The 22,366-nt window shown below is 42.8% G+C and overlaps 2 protein-coding genes across 2 annotated transcripts in view; both read right to left on the bottom strand.

Moving 5' to 3' along the window:
- PAWR (pro-apoptotic WT1 regulator) overlaps positions 1 to 1,528 on the bottom strand; it is an 84,656-nt gene extending 83,128 nt beyond the window's left edge. The window contains exon 1 of the mRNA XM_067313018.1: positions 922 to 1,528. Within this exon, the coding sequence (XP_067169119.1) occupies positions 922 to 1,422 (501 nt within the window). The 5' untranslated portion in view covers positions 1,423 to 1,528. The remainder of the gene's footprint in view (positions 1 to 921) is intronic.
- Positions 1,529 to 16,283: 14,755 nt separating this feature from the next.
- Positions 16,284 to 22,366, bottom strand: part of PPP1R12A (protein phosphatase 1 regulatory subunit 12A) — a 128,686-nt gene continuing 122,603 nt past the window's right edge. The window contains exon 25 of the mRNA XM_067313007.1: positions 16,284 to 18,727. Coding sequence (XP_067169108.1) covers positions 18,641 to 18,727 — 87 coding nt within the window. The 3' untranslated portion in view covers positions 16,284 to 18,640. The remainder of the gene's footprint in view (positions 18,728 to 22,366) is intronic.

Genomic DNA, 22,366 nt, shown 5'->3' with positions numbered 1-22,366 from the left:
ACCAAAAGAAGTGATAATACAAGTTTTTTTCCCCTACAAGGATGTTGGTCACCAGTATTACTGCAAAATTGTAGACTAAAACACAGCTTTGTTTAAAGTTTTCCCTGGCCTTTCCTATTAACTGCAAAAAGCTAAAAACTTGGTTATCATTCTTCTGAATTCCTCTAGGAGTATTATAAATCAATGCCAGATTTTTATACTAGTAGCAAACCACAGAAGACAGTGGTGTTGGCCGATAAAAATATCTTCCTCTGCCTTCAAAAAAATGCTCTTTAAACCACTGCATTTTTTCCAGTGCAGGAAATTCTTTCGGGTTCCAAGCCGAATAATATTTACACCTGAACATCTCCTCAGAGCTGATAAATCAAGCTTTCTTTCGCTACTATTGTTTTGATCGTATTTTAAACGAGCACGTATCTCTCAGCTGGATCTTCCAGTAGTCTTGAAAGTTACTCTCTGCCAACATGAAGACATCCTCCCCGGAAAAAAAATCACTTCCAGATTAGAGGATTTTTATTTAAATATATATATATACGCACACACACGCACTGCTCAACTGTTGGGGTGCCACACTATAAGGACAGAGAATACACCTCAGTGTCCGTGCTGAGGCCCCTGAGCTTTTCTGTGTGCCGCAGGGACACAACTTCGCGCCCTCCGCTTTCGCCCGGGCACAGCACGAACCCCTCGCCGAGGGAGGTGCGTTTCGGCGGGCAGCAGCACCGCCGGCCGCGGCAGCCGGACTCCGGCCGGGCTCGGCCCCCCCACGCGCGCCCCGGCCGCGCAGGGGCGATGCAGGGCCGGTGCCGGGCGCGGCGCCGCGAGGCGCCTCCCGCCGCGCCCGGGGCTCAGGTGCGGCCGTGGCGGCGCTGGCGGCGGCGGGCGAGCGCCGCGCTGCCGCCCGCCCCCCCGCGGGCTCACCTCGGCGGCCGGGATGTTCACCACACCTGTCGACCTCCGCTTCTCCCGCAGCTTCCTCTTCTCGATCTGCCCCTTCCCCTTCCTGGCGCTGGGGCCGGCGCTCTTCCCCTTGGCGGCCAGCTTCTCCTCGCCCTCCGCGGAGCCCGCGGCGGCGGGCGGGGGCTTGGCGGCGGGCTCTGCCCCGCGGCCCCCGGCCAGGCCCGGCGGCGGCTCCTTCGCGGGCGCCGCGCGGCTCAGGGCGGCGCTGGCGAGGCTCACGCAGTGGACGGCCCCGCCGGCGGGGGGCGCCGGCCGCTCGGGCGGCGCGGCCGGGCCGCCCGGGTGCAGGGTGCTGTTGAGCTCGGCCGAGGACGGGCCCCCCAGCGGCTTGGCCTCGCCCCCGGCCGCTGCCCCCTGGGCCGGCGGCGCCTGCTTGGCCCGCATCTTCTCCCGCTTGGCTTTCCACTCCTCCAGAAAGTCCGTGGTGCTGCCCCCGGCGCCGCGGTAGCCCCCCGTCGCCATGTTCCCGGCGGGGTAGCGGCGAGGGCGCCCCAGCAGCACCTCTGCCACCGCCGCCCGCCCTGAGGCGGCTCCGCCGCTGCCCGGGGAGGAGAGGTCCCGGCGGGGCGGGGGGGAGGGACGGGGGCGGGGAGACGGGCTCGGAGAAGCACAAACACCCTGGAGAGAAACAAAAGCGGAGCCGTGAGACATCCACGGCGCGGCCCGTCCTCGCCCTGCCTCCCCGCGAGCCCCCACGGCCCGGCCCCCCCCCCGCCCCGGGGGAACGAGGCGCCCCCAGCGCACCCTCGGGCGCGGGGCTCCCGCCGCTCCGACCCAGCGCGCCCGCCCACCTCCCCGCCGCCTTCCGCGGCAACGGCCGCCGCGTGCCGGTTCCCGCCCCCGCGCCCCGGCCGCCTGCCTGCCGGGGGGGGGGGCTACGCCCCCGCGGGGAGGCGCGGAGCGGCGCGGAGGGCGCCCGGCGCTCACCTCCCGCCCGGCGGGGCCGCGGCACCAGGTGAGCGCCACCGCCCCCCCGGAAGGAGCGGCGCGGCCCCGAGGCTTCCCGAGCTCCCCCGCCCGCCTTCCCCTTTCCCCATCGCGGCGCGCCCAGAGCCGAAGCGAGGGCGGAAGCGGCCGAGATGGCCCTTAACAATGGGGCGCGCGCCCAGGGCGGGCGGGGAGGCCCCGCCCGGCCCGGCCCCGCCCGGTGCGCGCTGCGACCTGGCCGCGCCGGCTGCCGCCTGCCGCGGGGCCCCGCTGGCGGCAGCGCCGTGCAGCCACCTGCCCGGGGCAGAGCCCAGCCGCAGGGCTCGCAACGGCGAGGCGGGGGGGGCAGCGGCGCGGGAGCGGGCGAGGGCTGCGGGCGCCGTGAGGAGCGGGGCGCCGCCAACCGCCAGCGGCCGCGCGGGCTTCCGCGCCGCCTCAGGCCACGCTCCCGTGCGGCGGCGTTTGCCTGAAAGCCTCCGGGGAGGGGGGTTCCCGCCGAGTCCCTCCCCGGCTGCCCCAACTGGCTCTTTGTCCCGGCGGGCCCTGGCGTCGGGAGCTACCGGGACGGTGCGGCCGCAGCGGCCCCCGCGGCGCCGTTGGTGAGCGGGGGGCGGCGGGAGCTGGGCCGTGTGCCCGTGCGGGGCTGCCGCCGGGGCTGCCCCACGCTGTCACTAGTAACACGTCAAAAGCCTGACTCTGGATTTTTGACTTCAGTTGTCATTAGGAAAACTCTGTGTTTGGAGAGAAATGCCGTAGGAGCCGTGCCGCGTTAACGGAGCGCTCCCGAGTCGCCCAAGTGCGTGATTCAGCGAGGACTCGGTGCATGTTGTGACTGAAAATGTAACGATCGCTGCTTGTTTTGTTGTCTAACGGGGTTGGTACACAGTAGGAAGGCTCTGAAGTTAATCACTCCCACAGCATAACAACTTCCTCTTGTCTGCAGCTCTGGTGGGCAGACTGAAGTTATTAGTAGACCTCGCTGGCTTTTGCAGAAACAAGGTTGGGGCAGAGTCTGTGTTATCCTGATGTTCCCAGAAACAAAAGGTGCAAGGGCTTTCCTTCTCTCACTGTGCAAAAGTTTAAAAGATGTCTCGTTTGTAAATAATAGTCTTCAGCTCAGAAAACCAACTTCAATAAATGCTGAAAGCATTCTGTAATGTAATTTTGTACTAACTCTAATACTCTGTAATATTCAACAATATAAAATTAGTAAAGTTGGTCAAATTTCTACTTGAACTTCAAGTGTTTGAAAAAAGTTGACTTAATAAGAATTTTAGGGTCTCATCCCCAAAGCCCCTGCATTCTTATCTATACAGTTTTTAAGTTAGAAAACTACTCAGTTGTATTTTTTGAAAATTTAGAAAAATTCAGATGAAAACTTGTCTGCAAGCTTCTTCTCCCATTCTTTCAAATACTGCCTTTTATACAATGAAGTTCTCTTGAGAGAATCAACATAACTGTGACTGTACCAGTATTTTTGCCCTCGCTCACTATTATACCCCCTGAGCAGCACATCCAGCCAAAAAATTGTAAAAAGGGTCAGATCAGAAAGTTATTATTTATAATATGTTGTGTATATGGAGAAATAGAGCAATACATTTTAGTTCTTAAAATAATCTAAATTTTCCATTACCTTGGGTCTTCCCAGTTGCCTCTCTCTGTGGCAACCATTAGCAGCTAGCAAGGCTTGGATGTGTTTGCCCCATTTGGCATCTCTTCTGCCCACCCTTGTTATGCATAGGGGATGCTGCTGCTGGGCTTTAGCTGGATCTACCATTGTTGTTAGATTTTCTTCTAGCGTCTATAAAAAATGTTGGGTTTTTTTCAGTGCCAGAAAGGCTTTGTGTTCTTTACAGTCTGTTATATATTAACAGAAGTTATGTTGTGGTGAGTGAGGTTGGGCTTAAGTGCCCACTACAAAAATGCTGACTGTCAGATGTTTGCATCTCAATAAGGTTTTCTGTGCTGGAGAGCTTTCAGGATAAAGTTCCAAATACTTTAAGTATCACACTGCATGTTTTCCTCAGCCACAACTGAGAATAGCTTAATAGGTTGCAAACATTTTTAAAACAGCACTTTTCTCTTTTCTTACAAAAAGTCTTAGGGATATTTTTAAGGCCTAAAAATACAATTCATTTTATTAGCTATGTTTTAAACTAGGATAATAACAAAGGACCTTAAGCCTGAAAGTAGTGTTTTCTGTATACTCATCATTGTGGAATGAGACTCTCCCCTAGAGGTAAAATTACCACCAGGATTTGGTAGGATGATCTCCTTTGCCAGGCAAAAAGCAAACACTCCATTTTTCAATTTAGAATAAAAAACATTATTTATTCTTAAAATCTTGAGGAAATGAAGTGCCTTTTGAGATCAGGCACTTTAAAGCTGGATCCTTTGTAAAAAGGTTGCAAGCAGTTTAATATTTCTGTGATTTCTTTTAGAGATTCCACCAAATTAATCAATCTTATTAAGGTTCTGTGTACAAGTTTATCTGAGCCATGATCTATGAAGTGGCAATTTTCAAGGGCTGGAAAATAAAACAGTCAACACAATAACACTCTATTATTGGCTGAGCAAACTAAGGACGACATCCACATTCCTAGCCAATGTCTGTTTGCCTGTTATCCCAACGCAGTGAACGTTTCTTACATTCACTGATCTTTGTATGCTCTCCACAGAAGCACTGCCTCTATATCACCTTCTTCAGCATCTTTGGAAGGTCTCCCCAAAACCTCTGTTGAGATTACTATATTTGCCTGCCTCTCTCTTACACACACACACTCTTCCTTCCATTCTGGACTTCACCCCTTCTGTGTTTGTCTTACCTGAACTTCCATGAAATTCTTCCCCTAAATCCACCTATCTAGTACTTCCTGTATCTGATCCCCTTAGAAGTTCCTTCAGTCAATATTTTTAATGTTTCTTCTCCTATTACAAACTTTTTCAGTTACATACTGTTACATGTCATGCATACATGTTTTACCTGCTTTATCACTCTTGCAAAATTTAGAGAAATCACCCCAGTACTGTTCCATTAAAGCTGCCCTCTGTGATGCTTCAAATTTCACCTGCTGAATAATCCTCACACTCATCACTTGATACTAACCTACCTACCTACTTATTTCTGCACTTTTCTACCATAAATGCTGTTGCATAAATTCATGCCTTTTCATAGAAATGTCCCTGCTTCATTTTTTAAGCCATAAAATTTCAAAAGCCTTCTCTTTAAACCTTTCCCATTAAATTAATTACATAATTTCTCATCTTTCTGCAAAATCCTCACATATGTGCCGTGAAATTTCTAATGTCAATTCTCCGCATAAAAGTGGTAGCCTTCTGTTACTAATGCTTTCCAAGCCAGTGCTTCACTGTCCTGTAGCAATACTCATGCTCCTCTCTCAAATCACTCATGCTGCCTCAGACCACATTCTTAGAATGAGATACAAGCCTAGTGGGATACGCTTTCCAAATGTGAAAGTGTCTTTCTCCTTGTACTCTTCCGTTATTCCCAGTTTTAACTCTACCAGAAGAAGCAATATCTCTGTCATAGGCAATCAAAAGAATTTGAAAACATTGGTGGTGCTCCATAGTCTTGACGATTGGCCTTCCCGTGACTTCATAAGGTTCATTTGTAACAGAGCCAGTGAAGCAGTGGAGCTGTCAAGGATAACACAGAGATGCTTTTTGTGTGATTTCTGGACAGTTAAGTGATTGCATATTTTGTCTCTAACTGTCTTCCTTTTTTTTTAGGTATGTAGAGAGAGTTTTCATTTCTGTTTACATCTGCACTGTTTGCTCTTCAGATTCTCTCTTAATCTCCAGTTTATCTCTTCTTACCTACCAAATTCTGTTGTCGCTTGATCTAGGTGGTTTTCTTGTTTTTATCTAAATGTGGATAAAATGTTCTCCCCCACAATTTAATACCCCTTTCTGCTGCTTCTGAGCTATGCATACTATCTAAATCTGAGAGGTTTAGTCTGTCATCATGGATTTTTATTTCCTGACCTTTTCCTTTGGGATTTAATTAAATTATTCTGTTGTCCCCCCCCTCCCCCCAAGCTTACTGTCTCAGTACTCACCTTCTGTCGAGGTTTTCTTCTACAAGGTTCTAACAGTTAATTGTGTTCTAGTCACTGTAGTTAGTGGTTTAACTACATTACTTTGTTCTGACTGTTGCCTGGAAACTCTTACAAATCTGACTTTTACTGAGATACCAATTTTATACAATCTGCTGTATTATTTAATTGGATGTTTAAAACATTTACTTCAAGTGCTAGGTCCTTATTCAAAAGCTTGCATGTAAATATAAGAGGTTCATGAAATAGCTTGATTTTTTGGAAGTGTTAGCATTCAAGATCAGTCCTAGGGTCCATGCCTTCTAGTCCTGTCTCTGCATGTATTTTACCATTCTTCACCTCAGCTATCATTTGACTGAAAATAATTAAACTGCTTCTTGAAACTATTGTCTCTTATAGCGAAGTTCACTCACCTAACTGATGGAGGAGTGTGGTGTGGAAAGGAAAAAAAAAACTTACAGAGGAGGTTTGCTTGATTTTTCAAATATTTCTTCCGATAGTATGAGAAATTAATGCAGAGATTGTCATCTGTCTCCAGTTGGCAGTTGTTGGATAAGAATGACTGGGGAGATGGGAGTCAAATTAGCATATGTGCAGAAGACTTCAAAGGCGTGATAAGAACCTTTTATGCCACAATTCACAATCTCATTCCCTAAGATTGTCTGTTGCTGCTTCTCGTGTCCTGTACTGTGTGCTTTTCCTGCCCTACAGCTGACAACCTTGGCAGTGTTTGGCAGAGAAGGAAGAGGAAATTGAATACTATAAGGCTGACTAAGAATGTGCTTGAGGACCAGTTTGCAAAAGGCATAAAAATAAATCTTCTGATGGGGAATTAGTAGGACCAGGAAATGATCATTACACAAAAGAAGCACTTAGAGGAGATAGTATTTCCACTGTGGTCCCTACTTTTGTGTTCACTCTGAAATAACCTACAGAGGTTCTCAAAGTAGAACATTTCCTTATGGAGGATGCATCCAAACTGAAGTATCAGATAAAAATTTACAGAAAAAATTGATTAAATGAACAAAAACAAATTGCCAAATTGAGTGGCAGAGATAAAGTAGTAGATGGAATTCAGTGTAGATAAATGTAAAGTGACTCATGTTGGGAAAATTCTTCTGAGGTAACATATCATCAAGACATACTTGAGCAGAGTTGAGTCTGTCAGAGCCAGATGGTCCCACAGAAGGCCCATGCTTCCCCGTAATAGGAATACCAGGCATCTGATGCAAAGGCATCAGATTTGACTGTGCACTGGCTTACTAGTTCAGCCTGTACCCTTACCCTGCCAGGAATGAACTGCTTTCAGAGCTGCTCTGGTATCTTTGTGGTCCCCCATGAGAGACAGAGCTTGTGCAGTTTTTGAAGCATGAGCTAGCCGTGGATGTTTTGTGTGGTGTGCGTTCGTGCCACATGAGCCTCTGGACTCTTGAGTACTCAGGGATACACTGCAGAAGCAGCTGGGCTGCCACTGCCGTAGCTGATGAAGGAGCCGCCAGGTTACTCAGCTGTTGTGCCATCTAGGATACTATCATCCTGGTAATGAAGAGCTGGCTGTACCTATCCATGTGACAGAAATAATACCATAGGTTTAAGCTACCTGTGGTTTTAGCTGAGTAACACCACCTTTGTTGCTTTTTATGTTTATGATATGTTGCCAGATTGGATGTCAACATCTATTGACCTCCTTTAGCGCTTGATACAAAATTCTTTGTACATTCCAAAAGCTTTTATTCGAACTGAAGAGCTATCAGCACCTTTATTAACAGCTGCGGAGCCTGTTCACTCTTTTTAAAGACAGCATCATCTTCTAAACATACTCATCTCTATACAGGTAACTCTCAATATAAGTTTAAAACAGTGTTCAACAGACTTTGGTCCCCACCAGATGGAACTGACAATTCAGTTCCTGCCTTTCTGTGTCTCCAAACAAGAAAGTATGTAAGCTACACACAAATGAATAATTAGAAAGTAAATCCAGTGGTTACTGGCTCACTGTCAGTCTTGTTGGTACTGGTTACAATTCATAACCCTTAGGGCTTTTTTTTAATTAACAGTCCTTTTGCTCAAGACTTATTTTGATTCTTTGAAAGACCGATATAGAATCAGTAAAAATTTACTGCGTCTATAGACTCTCACTGCGTATCTCTTGGTTAAACTGTTATACTGCGTCCTTTTGATCTAACCTAGTTGCATGCAGTACAAAGTGCAGCACCAAGCATATGCAGTAGGCACAAAACTACGTCCCGAAAGAATCATAGTTAGGGCTGACAGACCTCCTCAAAGAGCTGACTAAGAAATTTGGCCTTCACTGAAATGCAGTAGATGATGCATGCAGAATTTAGTGTGATGGCTTTTTACAATGCTTTGTTTGAGCTAACAGTTGATTTGGCAATTATTTTTTTCCTGCTCCACAGTATTTTTAGGATGTACTGCTTTTCATATAAGGGACCATAAAGAAATTCCCTTGTAAAAGGAATCGGGCAGATATTTCAGGAATTTAGTACTGGTTATTAGTAGCAATCATCTGGAAGTGTCCAAAACAAACAGAGGAAAACACAAACAGCAATCAATCAGTGGCTGTGACATATCAGTAAGTGTAAGCAGAGAAGGGGGAAGCATTTAAAAGAATTCAGTCAGTGCCTAAGAAACCAAATGAAATACAAAAGGAGAGAATAGCTTAAAGAACATAAAAATAAAGTATACTTACTATTGTTAAAATTGTATTGGTATTTTTCATTATGAATCTTATTTCAATGATACATGGCCTTACTATAGACATTTAGAATGACAGCTTGGGGCTGAATTTTTGTGTGAACAATTGAAACAAAATCTATGTGCCTATTTTGTAACCATTATATATAAAAAAACATGGACAATGTTTAAAAGGGAATTTTGTGTTTTGATCATAACATACATTTTTTCCTGTTTTAAAGTGAAAAAAACAAAGACTGCTAAGATGCATTTTTAAAATAGGTAAGTTTTAAATACATATTGAAAAGAAGTTGTAAGTTAAAGTTACTTGAAGGAGGACAAGTTGCATAATTCCTCCTGCCCACAAGCAAGTTCACAGTTAATGCTCAGCTTACACTATTTGTTCCCGGATTAGGCACAGACCCAACAGGCATCTCCTTATGTGTTTGCTTTATTGTTGGACGCTAAAGGAGTCATAGTTTGGCAGCCTTTTAAGCATATGATATTCTATGAAAGCTTTAATAAATATTTGTCTTAAGTAGACATGGGGAAAGTCTTTTAAATTGTTAACCTTTCTGATCCTCGGAGATTCAAAAAGAGATGAAAGGAAACTAATTAAGAAATACTGAATGATTGTTTGCCTGCAAATGCCTTGATGTGTTGAAAACAAGGGAAAAAGTGTAAGACCTTTCACTGCTTTCACCGTGAAACTGTTTAGAGATATGAAGGAGAAACATAGGAAAGATACCTATAAAAAACAGTGCTCATTCCTGAGGAGGTAAATAACTGGGTTAAGTGGTAACAGGTGACTTGTAGAGTGCTTAGCTTATGGTAGAAGAACGCACATGGATTAGAGGGCAACTTGAGTAGGTGGGAACTAAATGGCTTGGTAGGGACATTCCTACTGAGTAAAGATTAGGCTATCAGTGAAAAGATCCAGCATCAGGAAAAGATTAATGGAATCTTTGAAGTCATTAGGGATGCGTATCTCTGAGAAACTTGGGATAAAGAGGTGTGAGAAAAGGGGGAGTGGGAGTGAGTAGCAGAGGTGGAGACCATATAAAGTGCTGAGGCTTGCTGTGGAGAGCAAGATGTAGAAAAGATGCTGAGAGACTGGTGAAAGGTGAGTAGGAAACTTGCAACAGGCAAGTGGAGAAGCTAATAGGAGAAGCAACTGTAGAGCAGCTAGCTGGGGAGAAGTTACCAGTTGTTAGGTCTGAAAGGGGAGTATAACAGCAGAGAAGCAGCAGCAAATGAGAAAATACAAGAAACAACCGAGCAGAAAGATGGGGGCAGAGTTTTTGATATTCTGCCCCATATTTCTAATGGGGCAGAAATAAGCGGCAAATGCCAGAGGGATTGAATGAGAAGTGCTGGGAAACAGACATCCAAGAAGGACCTAAGAGATGTGGGTGGCATAGAGGAGCAACTGGGAAGACTCATGACTAAGCAGACGATGGGGAAGCGTCTTTTCTCTCCAGAGGCTGTGGAATGCCAGTAAAGCTTGTAGTGGCTTGTTGTTAAAATATGAAGCGAGTTCTTATACTCAGTGCCTGCATGTAGCAATGCTGAGTGCCACTCCCCAGAAACTGCAGAAATTCAGGGAGTGCTTGAGGTCTCGGGGGAAGTAGCTTCATGCATCTTTCAGTTATTGTTGATACCGGCCTGAGTAACAGAGAACGTAATTAGACCTCGAAGCCCTCTCTTGCACAAAAATAATAGTAATAATTGTGTGGGGGCTTGGAAATAGAGGCAGAGCCACATCAGTGCAGAGCTGAGGAGAAAAGGGTGAGCAGACTGGGGAGCAATGTTAAAAAGGGAAGTGAGGAGTGCTCATGATATAGCATAGATATTCGCAAGGCAAAGAACAGGGAGGAGAGATTGCAGGAGGAAAAGGGAGGACCACAAGAAGCCCTGCAGTGCACAGAGTGCTGTGTTTAAAAGCGAAGCGTATAACTGAAAGGCTTACACTAGGATCATATTGAAAGCAGATTGAGCAAGAAGGGGCCAATCAGTGTTGTAGCATTTCAGCCGAGTGCAATGCAGCTATAAAACACTTGTCTTGACAACTTATGACATGGAGGCTTTTTTCTTTTTCCCCTCTCCTCCCCTTGGATTTAGTTGAGCCTTTCTGTAGTGCTTTGTAAGTGGCTCCTCCTAGGAGACTCCAGCCTGCAAGGCTCTTCAGCCAGTGCAGTTGTGCTGACTGAGAAATGGATCCTGCAAGGCCCTGCCTGTGCTCTTGGGCTTATCCTTCCCCAGACTCTCTGGCCAGCCCTCTTGGGGCAGCAGTTTCTTGTCTGTGGGACCTGATGGGTTTCAATTAGCGCCTCCAAACTGAGCGCTTTGTATACTATGCCCAGGGTGTTAAATCACACAGCTTCTTTGCAGACTTGCAGGATAGGATATTTAAAAGGAGTCTTTGCCACATTCAGACTAAGTCAGTGCATCCTCTGTGTCTAAATTAAACTGAGATTTCTGCTCATCATACTATAACTTGCTTAACTTGTCTAAAAGGCAGAATTTTCTTGCATCACTCTTGTCTGCACCATTCCTACATGCTCTTTCCAAAAAAAGAAAAAAAAAAACTATAGAAACCACACTGCCCTCCTAGACAGATACCAACCAGATTTCATAGACCATGTGCATTACTCCCTAGATCAGAAACTCTTTGGCAGGAGGGCAGCTCATCCTGGCTCAGACACTGACAGAAGCTGTCACAGCACTGAAGAAGCTTTCTGGTGCCACCTTCTGGCTCGCACTACGCCCCATCAGCGGGCACTTGCACTATGTTGATGCTTCACTGAAAAAGACTCTGAAAACTGATCTCAGTTTAATTGTTTCTATGCAGGAATTTGTAAAGTAGTATTAGCACGTAAGTCCATAAGCAGCATTACTTCCCCACCCACCTTGTGATTTTAAATAGGGGAGAATTACTACCTTTTCATGCATGGGAATAAACATGCATAATAAAAGCATGCAGCAGAAGCTCTCCTACATTCATAGCACACTGGCATTTTAAACAAGGAGCTGAGGAGGTGTTACTAGGCAATTTACATGACAAAATATGGCATCTATAGCCATAGATGAAATGGGAGGAAAGAACTCAGTGTAATTTGCTTTTCTTCATACAGCTAAAAACAAAGACATGAGCTGGTAACAGCTGGAGACTCAGTAGCTAATATTCCTAACAACTGGAGTTACTTTGTGTTATAAATCATATGAATTTATAACTGCTCTTTTCAAAGTCTGTTCCTTGTGTCCAGTAACTGGTATTCATAAGCATTAAACTGGTAAAGTGTCATGCCTATTACAAGCAGTTGTTATAAATGTGTTGTTTTTTTTTTTTTTAACATTCACTTTTTCATTAAATCTTCTTTCGGGGCAGTGTGTATTTTGTACCAGCTGATTTAATGAAGTCATTTCTTTTTCTTTTAGAAGACTTGGGATGCAGGTTCTGGGTACTCCCCCAAAGCAGTAGCTTCATTCTAGCTGTAATTGTAGCAACTTCCTCAAATCAGGCCTGCCCTTTTTGAGCTAAAGCAGAGAGGTATCATTAAAGCAAAGGTATATAATGGAGACCCAAAAGAGGACAAAGGGGCAGTTGTACTTTCGTAGTCTTCTTTTGTGGGGGAGGAAAAGAGGGGGCATGGAGCAGCCCAGTGCTGAGGGGTCTCACTGGAGGCAGCACGAGGAAAGTGTGTAAATCAGGCGGCTGGAGTCTCTCCACTTGAGATTTTTCTTTTTCTAGTCCCATTCCCTTACCTTTCTTTGCTGGAGCCCATTTTGACGCCAGTTTAAGTATGCATTTGCTCAGTCACTTCCTAGCTTATTGTCATGACATTTAGTGACCACTGTCCACTTAATGTTTTGTTGGCATTGCTAGAATACTTAAAACATTTTTTTTTTTAATCTTTAGAGTAGAATAGCTACATGGAACTTAGACTCATGAAATTACAAAGAAAGCTGAACCTTTTTTATTAAACTCAGAAATGTCACTGATTTACAGATGGATCTGAGTTTTGAGAAATGGTGTGAAGAGCTCCATATTTGCATTAAAAATGTACTTCTTTGCAGGGAATACCTATCAGTGAAGAATGCTCTTTTTAAATTCTTTTCCTTGCCACATACAAGACAAATGAGTAATTTGATATTGAAAGATGGGAAATCATTTCTCCTACAAACAAGCCCATTTATGGTGAAATAGGTGGAATTCTGAAAATACTTTATCAATGGAATAAATAGGTTCTTCTCACCCACTTCCCCCATCATTTTTTTCCAAACAAAACAAAGCACGCGGGAAGGCTGTATGGTTTGATATTGGTCATATAGAAACCAGGGAAAAGAACGCTCTGGGGGATGAATTGTGCTGTCTTGGCTGACTCCTTCTGCTAAGCTTCAATAAGCTTGCAAGACAGACGTGCATAACCCAGCTAAGAAGGGTGAAACAATTAGAGTGGAATGCGGGGCTTTTGTCCCTGCTATAATTATGCCTGGGCCAGATCAGAAACATTAGACATCCAACAGGTGATGTTTTTAGATGAAAAAACAAACAGTTCCTCCTTTCTCTAAAGGCTACATACTTTTCCTATCTAATCAGTAATACAAAATGGGGAGGTGCTGACACAAGCAAGAATAGCCAATGACTTCATCAGTGTGGCAGCAGCTCTGCTTTTAAAGCGTGAGCAATTCATTGTGGTTTCTCGGGTTTTTTTGTTGTTTTTCTTTTTTTTAATCCTATCTTGTACGCAGGAATCTGCAGTCACCTTTGGGGCTATGATGGGTCGTACTGTCAGCCTATGCTGAGGCAGAGCACAGTCTTGCTGCAGCAGGGTACTTGCTGTTACTCTCTCACAAAGCCCAACTGCTGCTCTTGCAATCAAAACAAACGTAAAGCAAATAACTCTGCTCACCGACAGTTCTTTCCCTTTTTATTAGAGGCTTTGACCTAAGAACCCAAGGAAGCTGAATCATCATAGCTAAATGTTAACAATGTGTACATAATCATGAATAGCGAGAACTTCTTTTGAAAAACTTAAGGAAAATTGTCTCCTCTATCCCAAAACAGACAGACTGGCTATTCCCAGAGGGGAAAAAAATTGTAATTACACAGATATGATTAGCAGGCCTCCAGCAAAGCTATTCTAGGATTTAACCCCCCCCCCAATATATCCTTTTTTTTTTTTATATAGAATTACAACAATCCTACGGCAACAGTATTGTAAGCTTCCAGAATTTTCTGTTTAAGAAGTTGCAGAAAGTTTGTACTGAAAATTCTACATAAACTATTTTAGAAATGAAGGATTACAGTTATTTCATAAGCCATTTAAGCAAAAGATGCAATTGCAAGACTTAAGGAAAAGTCCCAAAGAAATTTAAACAGGTGGGAAAGCAGCCCTCTACAGTGCAGCTGTAACTGTTTCCCCACTCCCTTTAAAAACAGACTCCACACAAAATTATGTAATGTTTGTACGACTGGAGAATTTTTCTTTTTAAACTCTACACTGCTTAGTGAATGTCTTGTGCTTTCCTGTGACAAAGTCTTTAGGACTGCAGCTGGAAATGAAATTTCATCTACAAAACTTACAGTAACCTATCAGTTGCACAATGGCAGCATCAGAATTATCTGCTGGCTACACTATGCCTCACGGCAATATTACGTCAACTAAAAGAAGGTGAAGAGACAGCTCAGAGGGGAAAAATAAGTTTCAGTGTAACTAAACATTTAGTTGCCTACACCTTCCCCACTGGCTGCACTTACATGGCTGCTCAGGAGCAACCCCGTGGCCAGGCTGGAGGCCACAGCCACCGGCCAAGACTCCCCGACATCCATTGCCCAATGGAGAGCCTGGCTGCTCTCGCGGGACACCCAGCTGCAGCTCCCGGGAAGATCCGTGGCTGCGCTTGCTGGCGGCATGGCAGATCTGACAGCCCCCGCTTACACTTCTGCCCAGCATCACGAGCAACGCGACAGAGGCAAAAGGAGACCCTTCCTTTGGAGTTCCTTCGCGGACGAGCTGGTGTTACACAGGCAGGCAAGCCTGCAAGCTGAAGACAGGCTGCCCACAAAGGAAAGGTAAAATGCCAGCTGCGTAGAGTCAAGCCACTTTCAGGATCACCCAGGTCAAGTGAGAGAAGGTGTAATCATTATTTTCCTTACCATAACTTAATTCAGAAAAAAAAATTAATACCTCTTTGGAATTAAAAGCAGAACAAGAAGGCATAATTCATAATATTGCTAACTTTGGACTATTTTTCTCTGTTCAGGAATTCACGTGCTGTGGGGCTATGAACTGACTTCCAACCAATTCTTGTGTCCACTACCTTTCCCCACATGAATGTTCATTTTCTGACAGTGTTGCTTTTCAGCTTCTGCCATTGCAGAATACTTCCTCCTTGCCCCCCGCTCTTCTTTAGCGCTGCAGATTTTGTATCTATGGTCATACTAATTTTTCTGGCATTAAGTGGTGACCGCTCACTATTGAATATAAACATCATTAAGTCAGGTAACGGGGCAGAAGCCCATTAGGAACCCATATTCTGTATGCTAAAGGCAAAAAGAAAAATTGACATTTCTCCCTTCACCCACATCTCCTAAAGCAGGTATCTTCAGCTCCCCAAAAGCAGACTTTTTTCTTCTTTCTATAAAATGACATGTAAATATTTATTTTTAAAAAAGGAAACCAGAGTGCATTTGTTCTAAGATAACACATTTTCTCTTAAGAAAAAGCAACCAAACCAAAAAAAACCCCCAAACCCTCATGGCTAGGAATATTGTACAAGTAAGATAAATACCCACACAACAGGACTAAACCCTTTTGTTTTAATATTCATCTGAGCAAAAAACAAAGTTTTGCATGGAAGATTATTCTGAAGTATAGAGACACTGAGACCCTTGTGCTTAGAGTGAGAAAGAAAACAGTATTAATTATAGCTACTCTTTCTGGAGTCTGGAAAGGCAGCAGCAAAGGCTGAAAGTGGTATGGAAGAATCGGGAAGGTCTAAAGGAAATCATTCACGATGAGGGAGGCAGGGCTGGAAAAAATGACGTTCCAACTCCAAAGTCTCTTATTCTAGGTAATGGCTAAAGTTAGAAACGGAGCCACCAAGTCATGCAGTCCTGACACAGACACGCTCCCTAATCTGCCAGGGATTTGTGCTACCTGCACAGCCTTCCCACATGCTGTCACTCCCTCCTCTGCTCAGTGTTAGACTTCGTTAATGGTGTGGATGCTTCTGGGCGTTCCCTTTGCCTCTAACTCTCAAGCACTGCCTACTTCCATGCTTCCAAGTTTATCTGATGTTAATTCTGGCACAAAAAGATCCCTCTCCACATGGGGAGAAGTATCCTGAAAGTATAAGTTGCTGTTTTGAATTACCATCTTCCTGTGTTATCCATTTAATCAAGCTTAGCCAGAGCCAGCAACTAGCAGTAAGGTATTTCTCATGTTCCAGCTGTCCCCCTATATAACAACATAGTCCTCCACTACAGTTTTATCTCTGTGGTAGCAGGATTTTCTGGGGATGTGTTCGTTTGCAAGATGACTAGTACAATATGATGATCTCACACATTTAGCAACTGCTTTTTGAGATTCAGGTAATATCGCATAAAAAATGGTTCTCAGATTCTGCACACAGACAGGTTTATGTAAAATATATAAACATTTGTCCAAGTTGTTACAGATTGCATAAACATGGCATTTTTACTGTTGCATTTACAGATGTGCATGTACAATGATGTGCAAATAATCACAATTTGATTACAATCTTTGAAAAGTACTTGAGCTTTTGCATCCAAGTAACGCAATGAATGAAAAATGCCCAAAGAATTTAAATAGCAAACTTATAACATGGTTTAAATTCATAACAAATCTCAATGTCTTCTCAGTAAAACTTTCACACATTTAAAATAGTTTGTATTCATTTTATTTGTATATGTCAAAATACATTTTTTTTTTCAAAATAGTGGGTTTTGCAACTAGTTTCATGCAGATACAAGGTCTGCTCAGTACTACCAATAAAATCAATATAGCACAGTAGCCATTCATTTTTTTAGATATAAAGAATAAATAACCTAAATATAAAACACTAAAATATTAGAAACACGTATTTAATCATTCACAGGCACCCAAACTTTACCAAATATAATCCAGAATATGCCTAACTGTCTTGTAACAGAACTCAATACATTGCAGCCATTCAAACTGTTCAATTCTTTGCTTATTTCATGTTAGCATATGACAATGGAAGTTCCCTATGGTTCAGACCCACCTCTCATCCAGATCAATTACAATAAGATATCTCAAACTATCCGTGTACCTTTAAAATCAAGAATCCTGAGCTTGGTAGTAAGAGCATAACCTTACATCTTCAAAAAACCAATCAACAGAGAGAGGACATCACGTCTTCCTTAACAAAACATATCCCACCCCCATAAAACTACCCCCCGCCCCCAAGTAGGCAGTAGAACACAATAACCTTTTTAAATGAAGGGGTACAAATTCACATTTAATATAGTATACAATATAATCAATAATACAATAGCTACTACAAGCTTTACAATGTACAATTTGTTTTAATGGCTGATCTGTTCAGTGGTTTTAGGCAATAAACTATATGCCAATACGATGTCATATTCTGAATGGTTTAGTGAAAATATAAAAGCTGTTTGTTTCTAACAAAAGCGATCTTCACTTAAGTACTTTTTTGTTTTTAAAGGCCACTGAAATGTATAAAATGGTCTGACATGATGGTGTTATCAAATTAGATGCCTTCTCACATGGCAACAACAGTGCATATAAACATTAATGTGAGTGTAATGGGTTATGTTTTTCAATGATTTAGTAACATTACTTTGGCTAGCACAACAGTTTTGGACAGCACTCAGATAAATACAGGTATGTGAAATGTAGTGAAGCAGTTATATTTATGCAATTTTTATTATGGTGAACACTATCAAATGAAAAAAATGGGAGGAAAAGATAATAAAGTATTTTATATAGTTTAGACCTTTTGTAAAGATAGGGCTCCATACAATGTACAATGTCTAAATTCTTTATACCATAAAAATTAATGAACTTTGTTAAACACACTATTCTGGAGTAGCCTAATTTGCATTAACAGACATTTGCAATAGGGAAATATATTCAAGCATGCCACGTGGTGGTCTGAAAAATCAAACCAGTACACATTTATATATACAGCATCACTCAGTACCTGCTCAAATGAATGTGACAATTACAGGATCTAACATCTCTCACTACAAACTTTTTTTTTTTTAAAGTGACCAATAAAGGCAGAAAACAGGACTCTTTAAAATAATTCTAGTTTCAACTGACTTTTAAAGCATTTTGTATAGGAAATAAATGCATATTGCACAAACAGTGAAAGCAAATGTTCCACCAAACATCTCTGTTCCAGGTGGCTGGACAATACAACTCTAGGTAGCTACACAAATATGTAATTTAAAAGGATGTGTGGTCTCTGCAAATGGTAAAGCTGTGAAAACACTGTACAAGAAAATCTGGTACATGAATAATTAGAAAGGAAAAAAACAAATCCAAACTTAAGATTTAAAGAAAAACTGAGTATAGGAAAAAAACTGGGAATTGTGGCACAACAAAAACGTTATTGAGTAACTGTCTTCTGTGAGAGCTGAAAGCTTTTGTTGATGTAAAAGTGTTTATGTACAACTAAGGCTTACTGGTTAAATATCTGAGGCGTATCTGGCCTTGAACACTTTCCTTATTATGCTGTAGCTGTAAACAAGATTTCTCAGTCATTTTATCTTCTCAGCAGCTGCATTTTAACAGAAACAATGATCTTGATACAAAAAAAACACACAGGTAAGAGGGCGTTTGGCAGGATATCTGAAAATGACAGTCTCCAAGGGATCTTCCCACACTTCCAGTGACTGCCATACTATGGTCCACTGGAGTTACTAGTGATGTGCAATACCGTTATTCGCTGCTGTAGTAAACCCTTTATTTAGAAAGTTTGCTTATAACTCTGATCAAGGCCCCATTTTCATCTTTTAGCCTCTGGTTGTCTGCCTTCAGATCTGGTAGCATCTATCAAAAATGAAACACAGTGGTTATTTGTTATTATACCATAAGCAAAAGCAACAAGAGTAGACAAGCATTGGGGATAAAAATCTTTATTCAGAGTAAGTACTTTGGCAGTTATTCTCCCCCTTATTGGCAGTTCAGGAAAATCTCACGTTTTAGCACGATACAGTTAGGAGTTATAGATTAGGAGTTTTCATATGCTCAGACTGGATGTGCTAAAACTGAGCGGTGAGGATGAGAAGCCTCTGCACAAAAGCATTTATGCTTTTAAAGCATGCTTAAAGCATGAAGAAAGTAATTAAATGCATCAGATGCTAGAAGTGCAAAACTAAAATTTTTTTATTACTGACTATCTAAAGAGGTCTGTCTATACTACCCTTGCACTGTTTCAAAATAAAATACCGTGGCTAATCATATCTATCCCTATGCTCTTGGATGATTCCACCCTGGATCAGATACCGAGTAATTCAGCACATTAACTCACAGCATTAATCTTCCAATCACTTATTTCCATAGACTTATGTTCAAGCATACATCCTAGAATTTGAGATCATATCTCTGAATAGGACAGTTCACAAACACATAAAATATCACTGAAACACCAGGCTGCATACTCAGGCATACAAGCTGGAAGATGGCAAGTTAAGGTTGCCACAGGAGACAGGTGACACACAAGCACAAAGGCTGGAAAGGCAGGAGCCAAGCGAGGTGAGAGCCGGACAGGATCAGGCAGGAAAGGAGGACGAGTCAGTGCACAGAGGTTTGTACCAGGAGACCATAACTTGCTGGAGAAACTAAAAGTAATCGCAGAAATTCTCAATATCTACATTCACAGACTGATAACAAACCACCTATAAAACTCCTGGCTAGATTATATACATGGTTTCTAGCAGGTGGTTTACATAGGAGGCAAGAGCCTGTTCCTGCAGAGTGGTTATTCAGTAATCTCTGGTGCACAAACGTGCAAGAGGTCTAAGTCCAACTGATGACCTATGTAGGAAGAGCTACATATTTTTTCATGATGAAATTTTCTTCCCCTTCATTTTGTTTTCATTTTATTCTAACAAAATTATACTTTTGACCCCATTACATTCAAAACATTACTATGGAACAGAAGGAACTGAGAAATTTAAAAATACAGCATTAATTAACTGTGCATTACAGTACAGGCTTCTTTTACACATTTTCTGCACAAGATTACTGTCCACAAGCAGTTCACCAAACAGCAGACCCTCTCAGAGACTGAACCCTTGACAGTGCACTAAAGGAGTCTGTGGTTATAACAGCTCTAGTTTCTTTACCTAGAAATACTGGAAGATGCGAAATGATGCTGATTACTTTGAAAAATCATGTCAAAGTATTTGAAATGGGGCAACTGAAGTAATCATTTGACAATTTCAGATATTACCTGTGTTATGTTTTCTAAGCTATAAAATAGGGTAATACCACCATCTCATATCACATGTCTGCTATGAAGGAACATTTAATTACTTTTTGCAAAACTCATGATGCAATGAGAAAATTCACAAAAAAACTAAGAGGAAATAATTTTGTAATCTGTAAGTTTGGACAGTGCAAGTTAAACATGGAACTGCACACTGAATGATGGGTAGACTTAAAATATGTTGAAATGCTGCCATTTACTGAATAAAATAGAGTGCCTGCAGGAGGAAAAACCCAGGAAGCAATCATCTTATTGAAGATGATTCTAATGTATGCACATATGAAATGGTTTCCATGTTTCTGCTTCTGACATCTTGAATTTATGACCTCAGCTCTCAGTGTCTTGTTTTGATAGTGGGTAGGTCCTATTAGGAAAAGGAGGGGCAAAATCCAACCTGGAGACTCTAACCACAGTACTACTGTTGTCTGAGATAACACACGCTATGGGTCATATGCAGATAACAGGCACCCGTACCATGCATGTGTGTGTGCACCTGTAATATTAGGATAAACCCGGGCTTGTTTATATTAGACCTTGTAATATTAGGATAAACCCAGGGGTGTATCTACAAACAATGAAATAGCTGTTTGTTCAGTAAACGCAACTAACACCTTTCTTTTCTACTGTTCAATTTGTTACGGGCTCCATGCAAAACATCCTGCGTGGAACTGCAACAGCATTCATCTAGCTATGCACAACCGAGTTTGGTTTTGGTCTTGTTAATGGTGTATTTAACAAGTGCCATTTTGTGTGCCTTCCAGAGAAATCTCAAAGCAACTCCAGGAACTCCACAGTCCTGTTTCAACTTACTGACAAGGGAGCTGCAGTCAATAATGCTGAACACATACAAGCAGACCCACAAGCTGGTATTTTTTTCCAGTGAACTCCCATCCTAACAAAGCAGCCACTGTTCAAATTTAGAGCCTTAACATAATCCAGTACCATTGCATAGTCTGTGAGTCCCTATAAATAGGTTTTAATCCTGATTAAACTAATAGGTAGACTATGCATTAACAAAATATTTCCTCTTTTGTTAGCGAATCTGCTAAAGAATATGGGAAAACTGACAGCAGACAAAGGCAGTTATGAATAACAGGAGATTGATCAGGAAGGATAAATTCAAATAGCATAACTAAAATGCTTATGCTTCCCATCTATACTAATCCCAAAGTGTTTTAAACTGAGCCAAAGATATTTATATAATTTTCTTGGCACAGTGAATTCCTATGGCACTAAAACTTCCTGTGAGGTGGCACCACACACCTTTACTGGGGAGAGGCAGAAAAAACAGCTTAGCAGTAAGCTCAGTATAATTACAACTACATACTGTACTTGATACTTTCAATACTGCTCAATAAAACAGGAGAGTATCTTTCTGTGATGAGATTTTTGAATAAAATTACAAATGCACTATTTTGCCTGTCTGTATTATATGATTAGCTGGTAACTTTGCAGTGCTGTAGTTGAGCAAATAATTATTCAATAATCACCTGACATGTGGAGCCAACTCAGATTTGTATAGTAATACTCATGTCTGTGTTTGCTGTAGGATTTAACAGTTTATACATACAAAACCACTGTGTAAAAGTTAAGGTTATAAAAAGCTCATGAACAACATTTTAGCGTACCTGTTCAGATTAATCAGCCACACTGTAATGGCTAAGCTACCACCTAAAGAGGTAATGTCAAGCCTCCCCACTGCATTTCCACTGCTTTCCGTTTGCTACCCCAGCTTCTCGAACTCCAGTACAATCTGGCTTTGAAAACTCCCCCTACAAAAAGGAATACTGAATAGTTTTCTGTGGTTTAACACCCTGGACTGGCTTACCACGGTTAAAGGAATGCCAGTGCCAGCACAAAGAAAAATGGTAGGAACGTGTGGCTGTGGGCAACAGTCATTGGATTAGCTCCATTGTGTTGAAAAACCATGTTGTTAGCTGAAGCTGATGCAAGACAGGCGGCCCTGAAGGGGCAGCTCTCCCTTCCCAGCAGCAACATGCCCCTTCCCTGGCAGCAACATGCCCCTTCCCTGGCAGCAACATGCCCCTTCCCTGGCAGCAACATGCCCCTGCTGCTTTCTGTGCATTAGGTTTAGCGACATGGCAACTATAGGGTGAGACGGAGCAAGTAAGGTAACTAATCACGAGATTTGTTTTCAGCCAGGTCAGTGAGCAGATCTGACTCACTCAGCAAGGGTT

The sequence above is a fragment of the Apteryx mantelli genome, chromosome 1 (genome assembly GCF_036417845.1).
Source record: "Apteryx mantelli isolate bAptMan1 chromosome 1, bAptMan1.hap1, whole genome shotgun sequence".
Classification (NCBI taxonomy): Eukaryota; Metazoa; Chordata; class Aves; order Apterygiformes; family Apterygidae; genus Apteryx; species Apteryx mantelli.
This window is presented reverse-complemented; position numbering and strand designations above follow the sequence as displayed.